The 19685-nt window shown below is 41.9% G+C and overlaps 1 protein-coding gene across 1 annotated transcript in view; it reads right to left on the reverse strand.

The window, feature by feature from the left end:
* The window catches only part of SATB2 (SATB homeobox 2), a 130601-nt gene that overhangs the window by 44665 nt on the left and 66251 nt on the right, over positions 1 to 19685 (reverse strand). Inside the window, 1 exon segment of the mRNA XM_066189651.1 lies at positions 9524 to 9996. Within this exon segment, the coding sequence (XP_066045748.1) occupies positions 9524 to 9996 (473 nt within the window).

Here is a 19685-nt window from a genome sequence, read left to right on the forward strand (position 1 = left end):
GAAACACCTTATCAGGCGGTAGATTTGGTGCCCATGCTCCTGCTTCCATGAGGGTCTCATCCTGACCTGCTACAGGGACACAGCAGTATCCTGTTGCACCGGCAGGCTGGGAGCCTCTCCTCCTCGGGCTGACACCTTCTCCAGGGGGAAATCGCTGCTTCCCCAACACTGCGACACAGCAGGTGCTGGCAGGGACGAGCCCTGCTCCAGGCCCACAGGTAGGAAATCCGGCTGCCAAGAGGGTTTTTCTGCAGCTCCTCTAAGTGATTTGGCAGCTTAGGAACCATGTAAACAGCAGGAGAGCTAATAAGAAAACTGACTCATGAGGGACAAATCTCGGGTCCTCCTGCAACTGAAGATAAACAACAATGCCGGTAAACAGCAGCAGATAGCTGACTGATAGGGGAGGACAATAAAACAAAGTGTCTCGAGAGCAATAACGTTTACAATAATATAATTCTGAGCTACTGAAGTAGACGCAAACTAACCAGTGAGCAACATTATAAAAAATAAAGTGATATTAAATAATCTGTTCAGCCTTTTTGTCACCTGCAACAAATTAGGCTTTCAATATGCAAAACATCTTCCTTCCAGAAAAACAAATGATCATGATTTCGTTTAATTGTAATTTAATGAGGCATAATGTATTTTTTAAAGTGATATACACCAGGTGTGTGGTGAGGAAACTGGCCCAGCCAGACAAACCCTACTGTTTCTATTTTTGAGAAAACCCTAAAGGCAGCCAGAGACTGTTTTCATTTCTGCAAATTGTGTTTCTGCTGGAGGGGGTGAGGGAGGGAAACCCACAGCATTCACAGATTTCTTATAAAATTCCATTGGCTAAATTAGCTCATTTCAACTTACTTACATCTGACATATTAAAAAATAAAAATAAAAAAATTGGCAGTTTGCAGAGTAACCAATTCTGCGAACCTAAAAGATCATCTTCAGGGACTAGGAAGTCTCAGTATGACTTTAAATAGCCAAACAGATCTTCTACACAGAACACAGCTCCCAGGATACATTTTAGGACACGCAGCTTGATAATATCTTTGCTTTTCCACTCCTCTGCATCATTTTTAAACCGGCTGCTGAAGAGGCAACTGATGAAGTTTAATGTTCACACAGGCTGCGCTTGCAAACGAGGGGTGTGATCACCCTGAGACAAGGGCTCTGCACAGCCTGGTTTACCCTTGGAACTTGCACTATTTTTAAAATTACACACTGGATCCGTAACTGACTTTAAGAAAATAATACCTGTGGTGGAGAAAAAAAGCACATGTCCAATCAAAACAAAAAAGTCACTGAATCTATTTAAGGCAGGAGTAATTTTGACCATGTTTTTTTAAACTAGCTGAAATGCATTCCCTTCAGGCCAGCAAAGTCACTGTCACAGGGGTTTGCTTTGCATCTATTCTATGAAACCCCATTTGTGAACTTCTTTTATTACAGGATTTCCAGGACAAACAACCCAAACCTCACTGGCACCTAATCTTTTTTTAAGCAGCTTCTTACAACTGAGCAAATGTTATTCTACTGACTGTGACATCCAGCGGACCAACTGACCAGCCTTGGAGGGAAACACAGGCTTGACCAAAGCACGAGGTGAGCAAAGCCTCTGTGCCCTCTTCCCAAAGGGCTGCTGCTCAGGCCTGGAAAGGGTGTCACTGAGACCTCAGTGGGACAGCACACTGCACTACCAGTGACCAAAGGCAGGACAATTTTGCAACCGGAACTTTTGAAAAGCAAATCTGGACGGGGGCGAGGCAGTGCTGCTGGAGTGCAGCCCAGGCACTCGTGTCCTGGGGACAGAGGAGGATGAGGCCCATCAGGCAGCAGGAGACTCCCAAGCACTGGACAGGGCCTCACCACATCACGTTCCATGACTTGGATAGAAGTCACGCTCTCCCTCTTACAGACCTAAGTCATTTGACTACAAAACCAGGCACTAATGTTAAAGAGGTTCAGAATATGCTCTGGACAATCAAAACACTGGCCAAGACAAAAAATTTAAATAAACCCAACTAATGTGCTAAACCTCAGTTTATATGTTCTGTATAAGGAAATTATATATATGAAGGACTGAAAAAGCATAAACACTTTTTCAGACTTTCAGTCTATTTGTGCCTCTCCATACTTCAGCTATGGCCAAAAGCAACAGAGAAAATGCTGAAATACTAGAAAAATATTGCTTCTGCAGTGTTTAAAGTTCCAAGTACTTTTAAGCCCTGCACTTGTACTGACAAGTCTCAACAGAAAAGCTACTCTGCTTTCCATCAATGATAGATGTGACCCTGAGCAGGATGAGAAAATGTAGAGATTTATTAAGTTTCAACATCTGGATCCTAAAGGTCAGTGATGTCAACCTGTCCCCTCTCAGCACACAAGGCCTGTTTCCAGCACAGAGGGCAGCACCCAGGGAACTCCTGGTTAGCTACGTATTTCTACTGAACTACATCGTAATTGTACCTTCAGCGTACGACAAACCTGATTTTGCCAGGCTAAAATGATTTACAGTTTTTTAATATTTACAGTTGTCCACCACTTGCAGCTGCAAGCTGGAGGCAGCAGGTCAGTCCAGGAGCTCTGCAGCAGAAGCACTGACTTCTCACAACCCTTCATGGACTAAAGCGTTTCCACCCACTGTGTTTTTCTCACGTAAAAGCAGGATTTTACCAGGACATCTCTCTGCCTACCTGCACTTACTCCAGGTCTCACCATCAGTATTGTCTTCTGGGCTGAACAAGATACATTCAACAATTCTGAAATACCTCTCTTTGCCTCTAAGTATGCAGCACTCGCCAAGAACCTCTACATGAAGTACTTGTGGGCTTCTTGGGATGCATGCTCATTTTCAAATGCTCACTGCTTTGTTTCCATTCCCTTGCATCTCTTCCTAATTCCAGCTAGGATATGAAGCAGAAGTGCTGGAAGTCTATCAGAAATGCTTATCCTGGCAACGTGTCCAGTCCAATTTTGCTGAACAAAATTGCTTTAGATAATCAGTGGAAAATTTTGAGTGGTTAGCCAAACCAAGCACCTTCATATCCATTCTGTCACAGTTTCCATCAGGCAAAAGTGTTTTTGTACCCTGTTCGCTGACCAGCTCTTCTCTCTCAATAGTCAAAATGTGTGGTGCTATATTTGCATCAGTTTTACAAACCTCAGAACTTGAAGGACTCTGACTGAGGCTAACTCTCTGTGAATGGGAGACCAACAGTCTCCCAGTACACGTCAGTGTACACATCACATCAGTCCTTCATTTCGAAGAAATCTTCTGATCTCCAGATTCAGTGCCTACAGCCAGAGTACGAGCCTTGTCCTTAAACTCATTTAACTAATGCTAAAATACATACATCTCAGGAGAGAGCTGCTTAGGCACAAAGCATTTAGAGGCTGATTTGAATAAAACTTATACAGGGTGCAACAATGACAATTTGATTTTTATTATTAAAAATGAAGTGTTTAAATCCTCAAAGAAAACGGCTTTATTGCATTAGTTTAATAAAGACTCTTTTTTATTATGGTATCTGTTTTTATGAGGGAAGACAGGATGTGCATGTGGATCTGAATGTGGATGCATGCAGAAAAGGAGGCAGAGAAAGACCAACCACCTGCAGCCACCAAGTGCCACCATTTACATGACATGCGTGTCAGACCTTCACCCTGATTTATGCTGGAAAATGAGCAAAGACACACAGCTTGTGCACACTGCAGATCTGTGCCTTTGCTTCCAAGGCTCAGGACTCCTGTGCATCAGCTGAGCAGGCAGCAGCCACCTCCTACAAGCACACATTCTGAAAGCCTGACTCACATGCTACTTAAGATCTTTTCATTCAGCCTATTGAATACAATTAAGCTAATTGAAACTGAAATTTTGGGCAGTGCGAAACCCACTATTGGAGCAAATATCCCATGTACCAAAAATCTGCAATTTATTAAAGTAAGCACTTCCCTTACAGACTGCCTTCTTTCCTGTGAGTGTAACAGAACGCTCCTTGTGCCACATTACACCCAAGAATAAAACAAGCAGGCAGCATGAAAGAGTTTCATGCTGTAAGACAGTTTTCTATGAGGGTAAAAACCAACCAAAAGATTCCCCCCAAAAACCCAAACCAGAAGCCTTGCTTAATTGAAAGTCTGTGCACAGTGGGGCAGACACCATAGCGACGAATGCAGCATGACTGTCTCACTAGATACCAGGCAGAGAATTAAAGCTCCTTGTGTTCCTCTCATTTGAGTTAAAGGGGAAATTATTTGCGAAAAGAATTCTGTCTAGGATTTGGCTGACAAGCAAATAGAGGTGGAAGAGTCAGTTATTTCAACAAACCATATTTCTGATCTTAATGCCTCATAGGGGACTCTTTTCTGAACCCACTTCCATTTGGGGTAATTTTGCCAAAGAAAGCAGAATTAAAACAAGGACTCACAACCCACAGCCCTAAATCCTTAGCAAACCACACTCCTGCTGTCAGAGGCCCCAAACCCTCTACAGGTGACCAGTGACACCTTTGTATGCCAACAAATGTTATTTCCCTCCTCCTCCTGCAGAACCCTTGACTCGCCTGCAGTTGCACCAGAAGTTGGGACAACACCCAGCATCTATCCTGTGTTCCCCTATGCCTCAACCCACACCTGCAGCCCAAGGTGTGACCAAATCCCTTGAACAAGGAGCATCAGTGCAGCTTATTTCATCATAAACTTCACAGCATCTGAAGCTGGTGGAGTTTCCTCCTCCTCAGGCTGTTACTTCCTTTAATCCAAAGAGACTTGGTTGGCATCAGCTACCCAGGCAGGAGCTGAGCTGGGTGTGTGCTGCTTTCCCATCTGCAGGCTGAGAAGCCAATGTTCCCGCGTGGAGCTACTCAGGACAGGAAGGAGGGAGCTGTGCTCTTAGGGAAGAAAGTTACAAGCAGCCTGAACATGCTGGTGTTTTTACCCAGCTCTCTTTGTCTCTGGCCCCGCAACTACTTGATTAAAAAAAGCCTCAGATTCAAGCAAATTTCCAGTTTAGGAGGCTGTTCAGTTAAACAAGCACTGGCCACTCGCCCAAACGTTATACTAGTTTTGGCTATTATGTCACAACACTGGCAAAAAACAAGATGCTTGAAAAAAGAGAAAGATACAAACTGAAACTCCTTCAGTTTTGCAGGCTCTGCAGGCCACTGGGCACTCCCAAGGAGAGCAGCAGTGCACTGATCAAGTGACTTAAACTGTCTGGACTCTTACAAAGAGCCCAATACACTGTCCTGACTACAACTCCATGAGCCTGTAGCAAAGAGGAATGCTGAGAAAATGAGGAGAACAACAATACGTTCATTTTCTTTATGCAGAACAGTATTCCCATTACCTATTTTCCAGTTTGTATTTTGAAGAGTGGGATCACTTCAGCCCCTCCAGATTTGCTGAAAAGCTTTCCAGCAAAGCACAAGGTAAAGGTAAATCCAAGAGAGCATTTTCATGCATTTCCTTTAAAATATTCCTCTTAGTCCTACTTTTTCCTGTAAACAACATCACATGCCAATTTATCAAAACATTACAACCTGCAATAAGCAAGTTCTGGTTATTACAACCTTTTAGCTGCAATCTAAATGCTTTATTAGGAGACAGTAAACTGCAGGATGGTTCAAGGACTCTGCCTTGAGGATGGGCCAAACTCCATATGTGTATTCTCCTCCAGGAAGAAGTCCATAGCCTTGGCCATCAGGCTCCTTGTCCCGCTTCCCATTTCAGAGTATCTCCACTGCCTGATGTGGTGTTCATACCTTCAGGGGCCAGCTATCACCTAGGAGTTATCCTGATGTAAAGACAATGCAGGCTGCAGCCAGGAAGGCATTTTTTGAGAACTCCAGCCTGCACTGGAGCAGTACTGCACTGTGCTGACAACTTTTTGATTCACTGCACTGTTTGAGACCAAGAAGAGACGACAGCTCCCTCTGTGCACTACAACCTCCTCACCCTCTACAGTCCGTATATTGCAGGCACTTCCTTCACTCACGAGCTTTGACTGCTTTTAAAAATTTGCACGGGGCAATTCCAAATGTGAGGTACACCTGCTCTGACAACTGTACTTCTCCTATAGATTTCCAGTATTAATCAGTATTTTCCTTGTTTCTCAAGATTGAATGACTTCGCACAATCAAAAAGTGCCAAAGTCTTACAGAAATCAAACCTTTCACTAATGACTGTGTTAATAACAACTTCAGCCTACAGCTTGGCTTCATGTCTCCATGCCTTACAAAGATGCCTTCCATTTTAAAGGTATCAGGTATGGCTATCTAACTCTCAGGCGTCTCATGGGCCTCACAGAGCTGTCTGCCTTCAATTCAAACCCACTCACACTCCTGCATTCAGTTTTTAAGGTCCAGATAAGGATGCCTAGCTTTCCACTAGAGCTCTTAGTTCACAGCAGAGGTCTGAGCAGAAGGAACAAACTATTTCAGTAAACAACACATTCTTCTGACTTAGGGGTCCAAGGCAAGAGGGAGTCAAGGCCAAGGACTCTGGCCATAAAAAACTTGGGCACAAACAAGGCAATTACACAAGCAAGAAATCGAACCTCCTGCCCCAATAATATTGCTAACTGCCTTAGCCATGGCAAGCTCTCTCCATGCCACAAGCGCAGGGAAGGCTACCAGAGCCCAGTAGGATGTCATTCCAACAGGCACCACTCTTATCATTGCTGAGCAGATTGTAGGCAACACCATCTTAGACAAACACGGTAGTGTGCACCACCATTTTAAATATTTTGAAGGTTGTGTAGGAATTTCTTACTTACTGAAAAGTAACAATTATATTGTCCCTGTGGGTGTGCTTCTACCTATCCCAGGTAGTGAATAAATAGGTATTTAGATTCCACAACAGTGTGAATTAAAATTATGACACTAAGTCTCTAAATATAAGAAGCAGAGGTTAGCCCAAGACTGTTATTAAAAATCAGGCGTACACACTTCGAGGGTTCTTCATTCACACTTTCAGATGAATAGGAAAATGTTCACTTTGGAACTTTCTGTTTGAAAGAAACCCTCCTCATGGCTAACTCAGCCTGGGCCAGTCCTCCCCAAACAGCCTGGGCAGCTCTCCTGCGCACACAACAGCCTGATGTCCAGTCTCCACTTCAGTGAGAGCACTGTGCTCCAGGAAACATACAGAACTTGTCACAGAGCCTGAAGTGCTTTGTTTTCATGTGTGCAGACAACGTGGCCACAGGTACAAGCAAATATTATTGTCTTCAGTTACACATTTCCAACTTCAAGAGGAAGACTTGGATGTTTCACAAACCATACAATTTCATCTCTCCTTCTTCTGACCCTCCTCACGTTGTCCCTCCCACACACTCATGCACACGCACAAGTGTCAGCCACTTGTTCCGATGGATTTAGCCTAGTTTGGATCAAAGCTTCCTCTACTTCATTTAACAGATTTGCTCAGATGGAAGGTCTCAGGGGAGAAATAATGTTAGTAAGAAGGGGCTTTTCAGCATTGAGTATGTAGGTCATTGGACTTTAAAATAAATTAGAGAATAGTTTATCTATTAAAGAAGCCTCACAGTACATATTTCATGAAGCTATAGTTAATTATAGGCTAATGTGCACTACAGAGCTACCACGAAGAAAGATTAAGCAGTGGCCCATAATGCAGTGATTAATACCATTATTAGCTGGCTGGCACACAGCATCTATTATTTGGTACTATCAGGAGAAAAAACAGACCTCCTGTTTCCAATGCTGGTACTTCTGTGAAATGCAACAAACCCAAACCTTTCCAGAGAGAAACACACACCTCCCTGTACCTCACAGGCAGCAGGGGGGATGCAAGAAGGTGAGAGTAGATTCGAATTTCACTCCAAGTGCCTTTTACTGAGTTTGCTTCTCCACCATAGATGTTTGGGAACATCCCACACCTTCTACTGTGCAGGACAATACTGACTGCCTGTGACCCTCTTCTTAATACCCTGAAACAGTCTCTGATGTGAGGGGAGCTTTATTTGAGTTGGAATTAACAGCTGAGGACAAGGAAACATTAAGTGTGTATCTACACTCTTGCTACAGTGATGGCTCCTGGGGACATGACACACTGTACGTAAGACCACTGGTCTTCTGTATCAGAGCACTGTTGACTAGCAAAACAGTGTTGTGAGATGAGCACATCTTTTATGGATGCTGTAAGAATTGCCTGTTCTGGAATCAGTAGGTACATCGTATTACTTATGATGGAGGGCAGGTAGTATCTTTATTGTTGGGGAAGGAGCCTTTAACTTAATAGCAGACTTGGGCATTACCAGCCCAGGTCTCCCAGGCTAAAGGAGAGCTTCACGTTCAGTGACAGTGACAAAACCCTCAGTGGCGATGTTATAGTCGACCTCTCGCTCCAGTTCACAATATGTCATTCTGTCAATACCATCCACCTAGATTATACCAGGCTTTATATACAACGCGTTATGATCCCAGAGGGATGAAAAGCTTTTCCAAATTAAAAGCAGCATTTTAAAGAGGAAATACTCATACATTCCTACGTAGTTTTCATTTGATATCCTCAAGGCTAACCCCAGAACTCAAGTGGTTTTTTCTGAGTGAGGCCATCTTATGAATTTAATGGAAGAAGGGAAGTAATAAAATGTGCTCCATACTTTAATTAGTTCCCTCATAACATGGCATTTCCAAAATGGCAGTGCCAAAGAAAATCATTAATCTAGGAGAACAGACGAAGGCACTGTATGGGGCAAGGGACAGACCTCCTAGAGATACACATTCCCCCTTTTCTTTTCTTGCTGCTGAATCTTACCTCAACGAACAACTCCAGCTACACAAAAGGAATTTGTACCAATATTAAATATTAAGCCATTTTCCATTTCTTAGGCCTTGCTACAGAGTATCAGAACTGAGACATCACATGTTGTATCCTGCAGGATAAGTGTAAATGGCCTGTCTTTCCGAGCACACATTCACCCTGGGTACTCCAGGTGCCACACTATCATGCAATCATTTCTAGATCTGCATTTCACTAGATGAGTGAGCAAACCTGTGTCAGATGTATGAAAGCAATCTGCTACAAAAGGCAGACACTTTTCCCAGCACACCCGCCTCACACATTTCTTGTGGGAGCAGCCTCTGGCACTAGTTGTGGCATCAGTTGTACCACAGGAAGGAATTGAGGAAGCATCAGAAAGAAGCCCAAAAACACCTCTGACTCTCAGTCTCTTATTACCTCTTCCTGGCAATCAGGCAGGGGCAAATGTGGAAGTTTATAACCACAAAGAGGAGCTCAGAGAAGAATTCTCATGAGCTGAATGCCTGCTAGAGAACAAAGCTCAGGTAACGGCGCAGGAGTGACCAACTGCAAACAAACAGCTGTTCCAGGAAGAAAACAGCCTTGTTCAAAATTGACAAAGAGACTGGAAAAAAGACCGAGAGTGGTTTGACCTCTTTCTAAAGCACACCCCCTGCCCTGATCTGCAACAACCATACAGCCCCACAAGAGCCACAACTTTGCCCCTTCTTGGTTATAGAACAGAAATTGATACCTGTGTGCGGTTGAATGCTACTCTTGCAAAGACAGCTTGAGACACACTGGCTCTCTTCAGCTCATCTCTGACTTGCTGGTAAATATCTGGAGAGACTTCCACCGATGAATTTGATGGCTCTGGTTTGACAGCTCTAGGGATGGGCGGATGATTCAAGAACTGCTGGTTGATAGCCTGTGGGTGCTGGTGAGCCAACAGTCGGCTGACAGCAATCTGCTGGTTTATCAGATGGGCCATCGCTATCTGCTGCCTCACCAGTTGTGGACTGAGCTGAGGAGACAGGAGCCCAGGGTTTATCATTGTTTGCATCGTTGGCACTTGGTTTCGGATTGGAGTACTGTGGTGAATTTGGCCATGAGGAGACTGTTCATTAGATTTTCCCAAAGTTGCCAGCTGGTTGATATTTGGTAAGTGCATGGGACGTTGACCAAGAACACAATAGTCTGAAAGGTTTTCTCTTTCCACTCTTTCCACTGTTAAAAGAGAAAAATCAGCTTGCTGTCATTTCAGTTTGCACTTAGGGCAAGGATTATATTGCAGGTGACTGCACACAACAGCACCTGCTTTATTCTGTAAGTTCTACACTTGCATAGAAGTATCATAGAAACATAAGCAAAAGCAACACAAAAGCAACGAGAATAATTAACATTCTTCTGGACTTCCCAGGCTTCATCCCCAGCTCATGAAGACTCCTTATAAACCAACAGCAGGTATCCTCTCCGGCCTCCTTTTCTAAATCAACAAACTTGGACAGTTCCATTTATACTGTTACTAACATTTGAATCTGTGACAGCAAATTGATTAACCTTTAAAAGTGGTCAGTGTTTCAGAATCACTGGCATCTAGTTAAGGAAAGAAACTCAAACTGGTATCCACTCACACAAACCAAACGCAAACAAGGTCATTCCCTGCACAGCTCACGGCACTGCTTCTCACTACAAACTTGGCAACTGTTATCTTTTCCACATAAACTCTAGCTCGCAGGGTGTGTGGATAAAGGTATCTGGTACCATCAGCCCACCCAGGTGCTCCGCAGCAGACTCATGTTGGTTGTGTGAAAGCATATTACAAAACGCTGACATTCACACATGAGAAAAGTTTAAAGCAACGGTTCCTACAGCCAAAGCCTCCTTGCCATGAGTCTGTGCAGAAACATTAAGCACTTCTGCACAAAGGCCCACTTGAAAGTGCCTTTACTCTCTTCAAAAAAACTTTGCTTAGCACAACAATGATCTCTAAGTAACATCACGTTACAAAAAATTAAACACACTAAATGTGTATACTGTAGTTTTATATACTGATGTGCATTGTCCCTGTCAAATATCTTATGTCAGCAATATCACAGCACCTTTTCAAGTAACTGCAAAACTAAATGCACACATTACAAAATTAAATTTTCTCTAAAAGTATCGTTTGCAATAGGAAATGAAGTCTAGCAAGTGCATAAATGTAACTCCTACCTAGATACTTTTAAGCAATGAGAAGTCATTTTACAGTAGATTGCAGATTCCATGAGCCTCCCTCTGTGCAATTGAATAGGCATTTTTATATTGAGCTGATAGAAAAGTGTTTAGAAACATGTATCATAGAAAACCACTACCTCACCCCTGTATTGGTCTCCACAAATAACAAGACAGGATTTATTTCACAAAGGTCATAATGCTATTATAACTTGTGTAATGATTAACAGTTGTATGAGATTTTGAACTCTTTTTAAAAACCTGATCTATATAAAGCTTTGAAGCTTTACACAGTTAATACCCAGAATGGCAGCTTACTGCTGACTTGTTCTGTTTTCTTCTAAATAGAAAGACAGCTCTTTCCACCTTCCAGAGTTAATCTAAGACAGAGAGGGAGTCATGCCCTAAACACACACAAGCACACTATAACTATCTTTAGAACTGCCGCTCCGAAACATCACAAATACTGAATTTTTACAACTAGATGAATTAATACCCAGGATTTTCTAGTAAATTTTAACTCACTCTTCCCATTCTTTAAAAGGAAAATCCCATAATCTCTTTAGCCTTCTATTAAATAATTGCTTAAAAAATTCAAAATAAAAATTAATTTCTAAGGAAACTATGAATTCCACTTTTCCACAAAACCTAATGCTTCAACGCCAACTGAATTTCTAAATAAGTGCTTACTTGTATTTCAGCTATGAAAGGTAATGCAAAATGTGTGATACACAAATATTATTGTCAGCAAATGACCATTTTGCTGTGTTACTCACAGGCTGTCAGATACATAATGCAGTATTTCATCTTGCTGAAAATACCAACAATCCCTATTCAAAAGCTGCTTCTCATTACGTTAGTAGGCCTCCCTGAAATGAGGAATGGAAAGCTCTATACCACTTCAGGAACAGACATGAAATCAATGTGAAATATGCAATAGAAGCAGTGCTAATTCCAGGGATGGACCCATCACGGATACAGAGGTGTGGGCAGGGGAGTGAGGAGGGGCTGCTTTGTCACAGCCCTCAGACCACGTTCTCCAACACACATGATTCAGAGCCAACATGGCCATACTATCACCTCCTCAGCCTCTCTGCACTGAGCCTGCACCTGAGCAATGCCATTAAATACACACAGCTGCTAGCCAAATGCAATTATTCCGAAGGTAAAATAGCTACTTGGCAGGTGTAAGTAGAATAAAGCTGTTGCTCAGTGTAGTGAAATACTTGGAGCATCCTGCTACATCACTGACAACCCTAAAAATCTGGAGTCCTTCCGCTAGGAGTTTCAGAAGAGCTGAAAAAGTTCTGAACTATTTGTAGTTTGAGGTGCATACAGAGAATAAGTCACTGAAACCAACAAATTATTACTTGTTAGAACATAAAAACAGTAACAAAGTGTTTTTGAAAACTTGGTGAGAAATAAATATAAATAACATTCACTTTCTGGGCTGAACCACATTTGCCAAGTTTCCACCCACTCTTGACTTCAATGCCAAGTTATAAACCCCTATAAAAATAAAGTTTAAGATGAAAAGGCTGCCAGGCTGTTAATCTCTGCAGTGCTACTTGGAACTACATAGAAACATCACCTGACTTACTTCTATAGGTATATTTTCCCCTTATTATCAGTTTCCTTTTTTGATCACATTAGACTATACAGTCATGCATGTATTCCCTATAAACAAACCAGATTCTAGTCACTTTGACCACTTTAGTAATAAAAGGTTACCATTAGCAGTTACGCTGGATGGAAAAAATGTGCATTACTCAACTCCTCAAGACTCTTTCCTTCTCTAACACATTGCCCATATCTGATCCCCTGTTGTTCTTTAGTAACTATGGATTGGTTACCAAATCTGCAGGGCTGAACAGGAGCAAGAATGAGACAGCCTGGAGAGGGAGACTGGCACTGTCCTGAGAGATGGGCCAGCTTGCCAGCAATGCTCCAAGAAAACAGGGATACAAGAGCCACAAAACTGTACCACCAGCATTCTGCCTCAGATCTTCCTGAGACAGGGCTTTTACCTTTGCATTCTCCATTTTCCATGCTCATACATGATTACAGCCCTTCCCTTGTTCGCTATTGTTCTACTCAAACGGGGGATACATTCATAGCTCTTGCAGTTTTGTACTGATTGGAATTTAAAGCTGTAGCTATTGGAATATAAATATCTGAGGACAGAGCAGCAGGACCTTACACTGGGAAGGAAGGGGATCTATGGATATGTGCCATCTATATTCAAGTACTGCTGATAAACTACTTCTGCTAGCAATGCCTGTGGTAGTTAAATAAAAGCTGGTTCAGGAGGCTGTTACCTACCTCCATCTGTGGTGTGACCACAGCAAAAGACATTGCAGTGTTTTCGTTTTAGCTCTGCATCGCTCACTTGGTACACAATTCTGCAGCTCTTTGCTTGAAGAGCTCATTTAAACCAAGAACAACAACACTGTCATATTGCAGAGCCACCCACCCTTCTGAAGCCAATCACTAGGTAGGCAGAGACTTGTGTCTGGACAACAGATACTGTACTAAGCTCAGCAATTAGCCCTGAGAGAACTCTAGAATAGCATCTACCCTTCATTTTTCTATACCTCCCTACAACATGTCACTACCTCTACAAGAGTCAGAAACCAACATAAACCCCAGAACGGGAGCAGCAAATAATTGTATTTGAATATTCCGTTCTCATCCTATAATGATTACCATGTGTTTCAATGTATTTCAACTCCATACTGAGTTAAAACTTCCTGGATACAGCACAAAAGGAATTCAGTGCACCCTTCCCCTGTGTGATGCTCTTAACCTCTAGCCCAATCTTCCTTGCACAGTCAAGCAGCTGACGCAGACCACAGCACAATAGCTTGGGGTGGTCTGCATGCAACTTTCCATTTAAAATAAAACCAGCTCAAAAGATTTAAAGTAAGATTTATTTCTCCACCTTCCCTTCCCCTCACACTTTATTTGCACTGAGTTGTTAATAGGAACATTCTGACAAACAGCCCATGGGGCATTTAGGGCTTATGCGTGGCACTGAATTGACTGACAGCACTGGAAACCAAATTCCTATGCACAATAAGGGATGCAGCAGGGAGAGCAAGAGTGTAACACATCTCCCAGCACTGCACCGCAAGCGGGGACACAGAGGACCCGCCAGCATCCATGACCCAGCATGTCCGGAACTTTTCAGTCCCACAGGCATACAGGCACTTTGCCCCAGAGTAAGAAGAAGCTGGTAAAGAAACGTTTTGTAATAAGTTACTAGCCGGCAGAATTGCCATGCTTCAATTGTGACAGGATGTCACCACCCAGGGCTGTTCTCCAGTGCTACAGTTTGCTTCTTTGTTTTATTTATTATTTAAAACCTGGTGATCATAAAAGCCATTTCTAGCAGCGGTCATGGCCAAGGCGGGAGAGCTCTGTGAACTCTGGTATACCCTGCACTAAGCCTGAGACAAAAAGATTCCCACAATTTCTCCTGGCTTAGCACCATCCTGCTCACTGGAGCAAGACTTGAACTTTGGAGCCATGCTTGGGGGTCAAAGCACAGCACCAGCTCCACCTTGGAGAGACAGGGCTGCTGTACTACACCCAGAGGGTGCCCTCTTGCTTATGCTACATATGAACTACCACTTGGTAAATAACAGAACCACTCCAGAGCACAGGAGGTGCTTTTAAAGCAGTAATTCCATATCTTTTTATCTGTAATTGGGATAATTACTTATTTCTTTTAATCACAGCCCACTTAACCACTTCAGTACAAAGGGCTGGTCTGAGGAGTCTCATTTTCATTCAGCATCTAACCTTTTATTTACCCACAGTCATTCACTGGCTTCAGTGCCTGATCTCTGCCTAGACCACTTGTTCCTGCACTCAGAACTGAAGGAAAAGCAGGTTGACCAGAGAGGCAGATGTGACAAGAAGCTTTAGTTTTTGAAACCTTCCCCTACCCCTGCAGGACAGCACAGAACCTCAAAATAGCTACAGAGCACATACAGAAATTGCTTGGCCGCCGGCTGTGGGTAGCAAAGGCCTTTATCCAAGCCTAATGGAAAACAGACAGGAAAGGCCATTGTCTGTTCTTTGTTGCATCGCAAACCATTCAGTTCCCACCAAAGCACAAATCACTATTTTTTTTATTTATTTAGAATCATCATTAAAAGTGGGCCTTTAACCACCAATCACCAATCTGAGTAAACTGAGCTGAGTGTACTAATATTGCTGAGTCTCTGTGCAGCTGACCTTCTCACGTCTTATCCTCAAGACTAGCTCTATGTCATCCCTTGGGACACAGGGATGCTAACATGTCCTCTGCCAGTTCTGCTTAAGCATAGGAAGTCATATTCTTCACATGGGCTGTCCCTAGACTGCAATGCTTCCAAAGATGCTTGTCAGAAGACAAGCATCATCATCTTATTTTTAGATTTAATTTTGCGTTTGTGTATAGGCTCAAGAGGGACACAGAAGTATGAACTCAAGTTCTTCATAATCATGTTAACATGGTTTGTCAAAATGTCAGCTCCATCTGGCAGAGAAGACCATTACACTGAAGGTATTCTAGTGACCACCTGCTTTAACCCAGGTATACCAGTCAGGTGAAACGGAAAAGAAGAAGCAGCAGAATCATTAGTTAGAACTGTCTGACAGATACACAGCTAGTACTGGTTTAGATGGACTGATGTTATCATCAGATATAAAAATATCTCCCTTCCTGTCAAACTACTGTAATAGTAGACTGAATCTTTTGTGGGCATCCCAAAAGGAAGGTACAAACCTTCTTAGATGACCCACTCAATTGTGCAATCCCTCTGGGAGATACACGTGTGTCTTCCTGGTTCTAACACCAGAGATGGTGAAGGGAGGGAGACAGAACACAAACATCATTAAGTCAGAGGTACAAACTCTTCAGATATTTCAAGTGAACAGAATGACATTCTACTCTTGGAGTTACATATTCTATGAAACCCATGGGATCAGAGAGACACTTTGCAACTTTTCAAATAGGAAAGATTATACCTGCACCTAAGCTTCAAGTTATCTTCCAGTTTCAGACTACTCTGCACTAACACTTACTTTGTAAAAATAGCTTTTCTTCTGAGCTAACATGTGGCTGTTTTTCAGCACATAAATATTTTTTCAAATATGAAAGAAAAATAATTTTGAGATTCTGAAGGTTAAAACAAAGATGTGTTTGCTTTTTAGAAAATGGAGATGACCATTCTTTACTAGGAATTCAAAAGGGCAGAAGTCCCAACTGCAGCACACAACTGGTCCTCACTGAGAGAAGTACAGTACTGGAACAGGAGACATAAAAAAAAAAAGTTCAGTGACATCATTTGAGCAAGACAAGGGACAAGTGACTGGACAGTTTCTCCACAGAAGGCTTTCCAATCTTTACGGTATAGCCTATGTTGCTAAAGCAGCACTGGCTGCTGCTCCACCACGCACAGAGGCACAGGAGATGCCACTCAGAAAACCTCACATATCCTCTGCCACAGCACAAGCACTGTGAGCAGTGAGAGCCACTGCTCTGAAACAGCCATGAGCCAGGGAAGACATTCTGCAAAGCTGAGATTCATATATGCATTTACCTTAGATAAAAATTACTCTTAATTAAAAAAAAACAAAACTAAAGGGTGTGTTTTAATTCTCAAAGAGGAATAGCCAAGAGGGCCACAATTCCTACACCCCTGGAATGCACAGCTGCTGCTAAATTGGTTTTTAACAATACACATGCACAAATCCCCCCAAACTGGCAGTTAGCATCATGGACAACGGTGAAATGCAAAATGGTAAAGATGCTAATGTGGGTGGGGAAAACAGCAGTCACAGGGTTTACAATTCTTGATGAATCTTGACACTTTTAACTTATATTTAAAGAGAGAAGCCACTCTTTCCTCATCATTAGTGACAACTGATGAACTGCTCTCCTCATACGGAGGCCACTGACTAAGAGGGTGTCTCCAAGTCAAGAGATGACCTTCAGGTCATGTATGTTACCTAGATGCTGACAAGTTTGCCTGTGATCGATGTTATTTTCCTTCCTTTTTATTTAAGAAAGTGAGGAAAGTCCTGTTGTTAGTGAAATGAATACACAGTAAGGAGTGTAAAAGTAAGCAGAGAAGTCACGGTAATGTCAAGATCCCCACAGCTGACACTAAATGCCTTAGTGTCAGAGCCACAGCTAATATCCAGACAAGATATGAAATGTACTTCCATAAAAAACTTAACATTTCTGCAAAAGGTCAAGATATACGCATATAAATACATAATATAAATAAACCCCTCTACTTACACAGAGAGGGGTAAATACACACGCATGTATCAGTGAAGAGGGTATTTTTAAAAGCCAGAAACACTGTTCAGGAAAGATGTGGTGTGCCTTTTCATGAGGCTTCCACAACATCTGCTTCAGAGGAACAATTAAAAACTCTTCCTCAAAGCAGATAATGACAGCTGTCCCCAGGTTCGCACTGGCATTATCACTGTGCCACAATCCTCACTTCCTTCAGCCTGGAAGTAAGAAAGCTGGGATCCCTTCCGAATCCTGTTTCTAACCTCTCTGAACCTACACTGGCCTCTAGGAACACATTAGAAGAGAAACAGATTGCTCTGTCTATCCATTACTGGAAGTAAGCAAACAAACTTTCAGGAATAAAGGAGCACATAAACAACAAATCAGTAATACTGGAAAAATCAAAGAGGAGCCAAAGCAGATTCTCAATTTAAGGAAGCTATGAAAGCTTTTTCTTACATTCTTGATCTGTTGAAACAGAAATAATTGAGGCCTCCTCCTTTAAACTGAAAAGCCTCATCATTCCACAAAAACTTTGAGGCAGCCACAGTCTCAAAACTCACATCCACAGAAAGCTATATTTTGACAGACACTGATGGCAGGAGCAAAGATGACACGCTCTTCATACACAGACAAAAAAAGTACGTCTCTTTATTTTTAAGTCCACAATGTATTTATTTCTTCCCGCTTCCTTCCCAACTTCCTCCCACCAAGCTAAGTTGTGTCATCAGGCAAAAAGAAAATATTCACACCAGTTAAGCTTTTCAGTTGTGAAAGAATTCTGATACAGTGATAGTCCTTCTGATAATAATAGAAAGCATGACACTTTGAAGTGAAATATCTATTGAGAAAGAGAGCTAAAAATATTTTAAATGCTATGAACCCAAAACACTGGGACACAAGTAGGTAACTGGTAAGAGTTTGATCCCTTGACAATTACCTGAATTGCATGGTTAAGTTCTGAAATACTTCTCTCCATACATACCTATATATTTATACATGTATATAGTTATTTACAAAGTGCTGTTTTACTCCTGTATCTATCTGTTAATCAAATTTAAAATCAATGCAAACCTTTCAAGCGATTATTAAAATCCTGCATTTCAACAATGCTGAATGCCTTCTCCGAGCCTCAGCAAGTTCAGCTTCTAGAGAAATCAAGCATTTCTCAGATTGAGAGAAGCATCCCCGTGGGACTGGGCAGGAGATAGGCAGTTTGAGAACCACTGGAATAAGCCATTGGTCTACAGTTGTCACTGATCAGTATGTATTCTTTAGTAAAAAAGGGGAATCTCTGACTCTTCATTGAGGCAGGTTTAAACGTAATTAAGCCTTGTCATGTATGCATGACTTTGCACTAAAAGGCCTTGCATCCCTCAAAGAGAAAAAGAAAGAAGTAAATAGAAAAGGGGAAAAGAGGCTTCACATAGTTATATTACATTAATTCATGGTGCACATTTTGAACAAAATTACAAGAAATACTAAATAACTTAATTACCACCTCAAGTGATTACAGACACCCATGAGGGCAAGAAGGACACAGTAGAACTGTTAAGCCTTTTGTTTCCCAACCACTGTACACATTCCATTACAACTGTTTCAATATTAGCTCTCCTTCAAATATTTACGTGTACCCCAAAGAGACTGGAAAGAGTGGACATCCCATTGTAATCTCCCTCATGTCTTCACACACATCCCAAGTGGAAGACCTAGGGCCAGGAGAAGACAAAAAGCCTCCATCCCCACACCTGCCAATTCCCAAATCTGGCTGTATGCTAACTCTCACGCTGCTGAGTAAACTGTGAATGTCTTAAAACCTTAAGGGGATGGGGCAAGGTGGTAGAAAAAAATTCAAGCAGAATTTTATTCTAGCATTATCTGACACAAGACAAAATTGCCAAGCTGAGCTAACTAACTGAAATTTTTTTAAGAATTATGAGCATAAGTGGTTTAGCTGTCTTTTCGGTGAGTTCAACAGAATGCACACTGAGAATGTTTACTTGAGATTTGATACAATTCCATTTGTGTACAGCTTTTACATCTGTTGCTAATGATATCAAATTATTGATTGTTCCCTTTCTTATATTATTTAAACATTATCAATGCACTCAGCAACCTGATGCGATGCTTTTTTTCTTTTTTTTCCAGAGAACTTTTTATTTCTGTCTGTCTTTGGTTGTAATTACTTTGATCTTCCAGGGAGTATAATTAATTTACTGTTTATTTATTTCTATGAGAAAGGAAAAAAAATTGACCTAGTAGATCTATCTGTGGCAATTTGTAACAGAATCACATAGCTTATGTTTAGGAAATCATGGTTTTGATTAAGAAGCAACCATTTAGTTCCCACTGTTTTATTAAAACAGACATTAGCAGATAATAGGAAACACATTTAGCACTGTAGGCT

This window comes from Chamaea fasciata, unplaced genomic scaffold, assembly GCF_029207755.1.
Source record: "Chamaea fasciata isolate MVZ Bird 193981 ecotype frontalis unplaced genomic scaffold, bChaFas1.0.hap1 SCAF_8, whole genome shotgun sequence".
Lineage (NCBI taxonomy): Eukaryota > Metazoa > Chordata > Aves > Passeriformes > Sylviidae > Chamaea > Chamaea fasciata.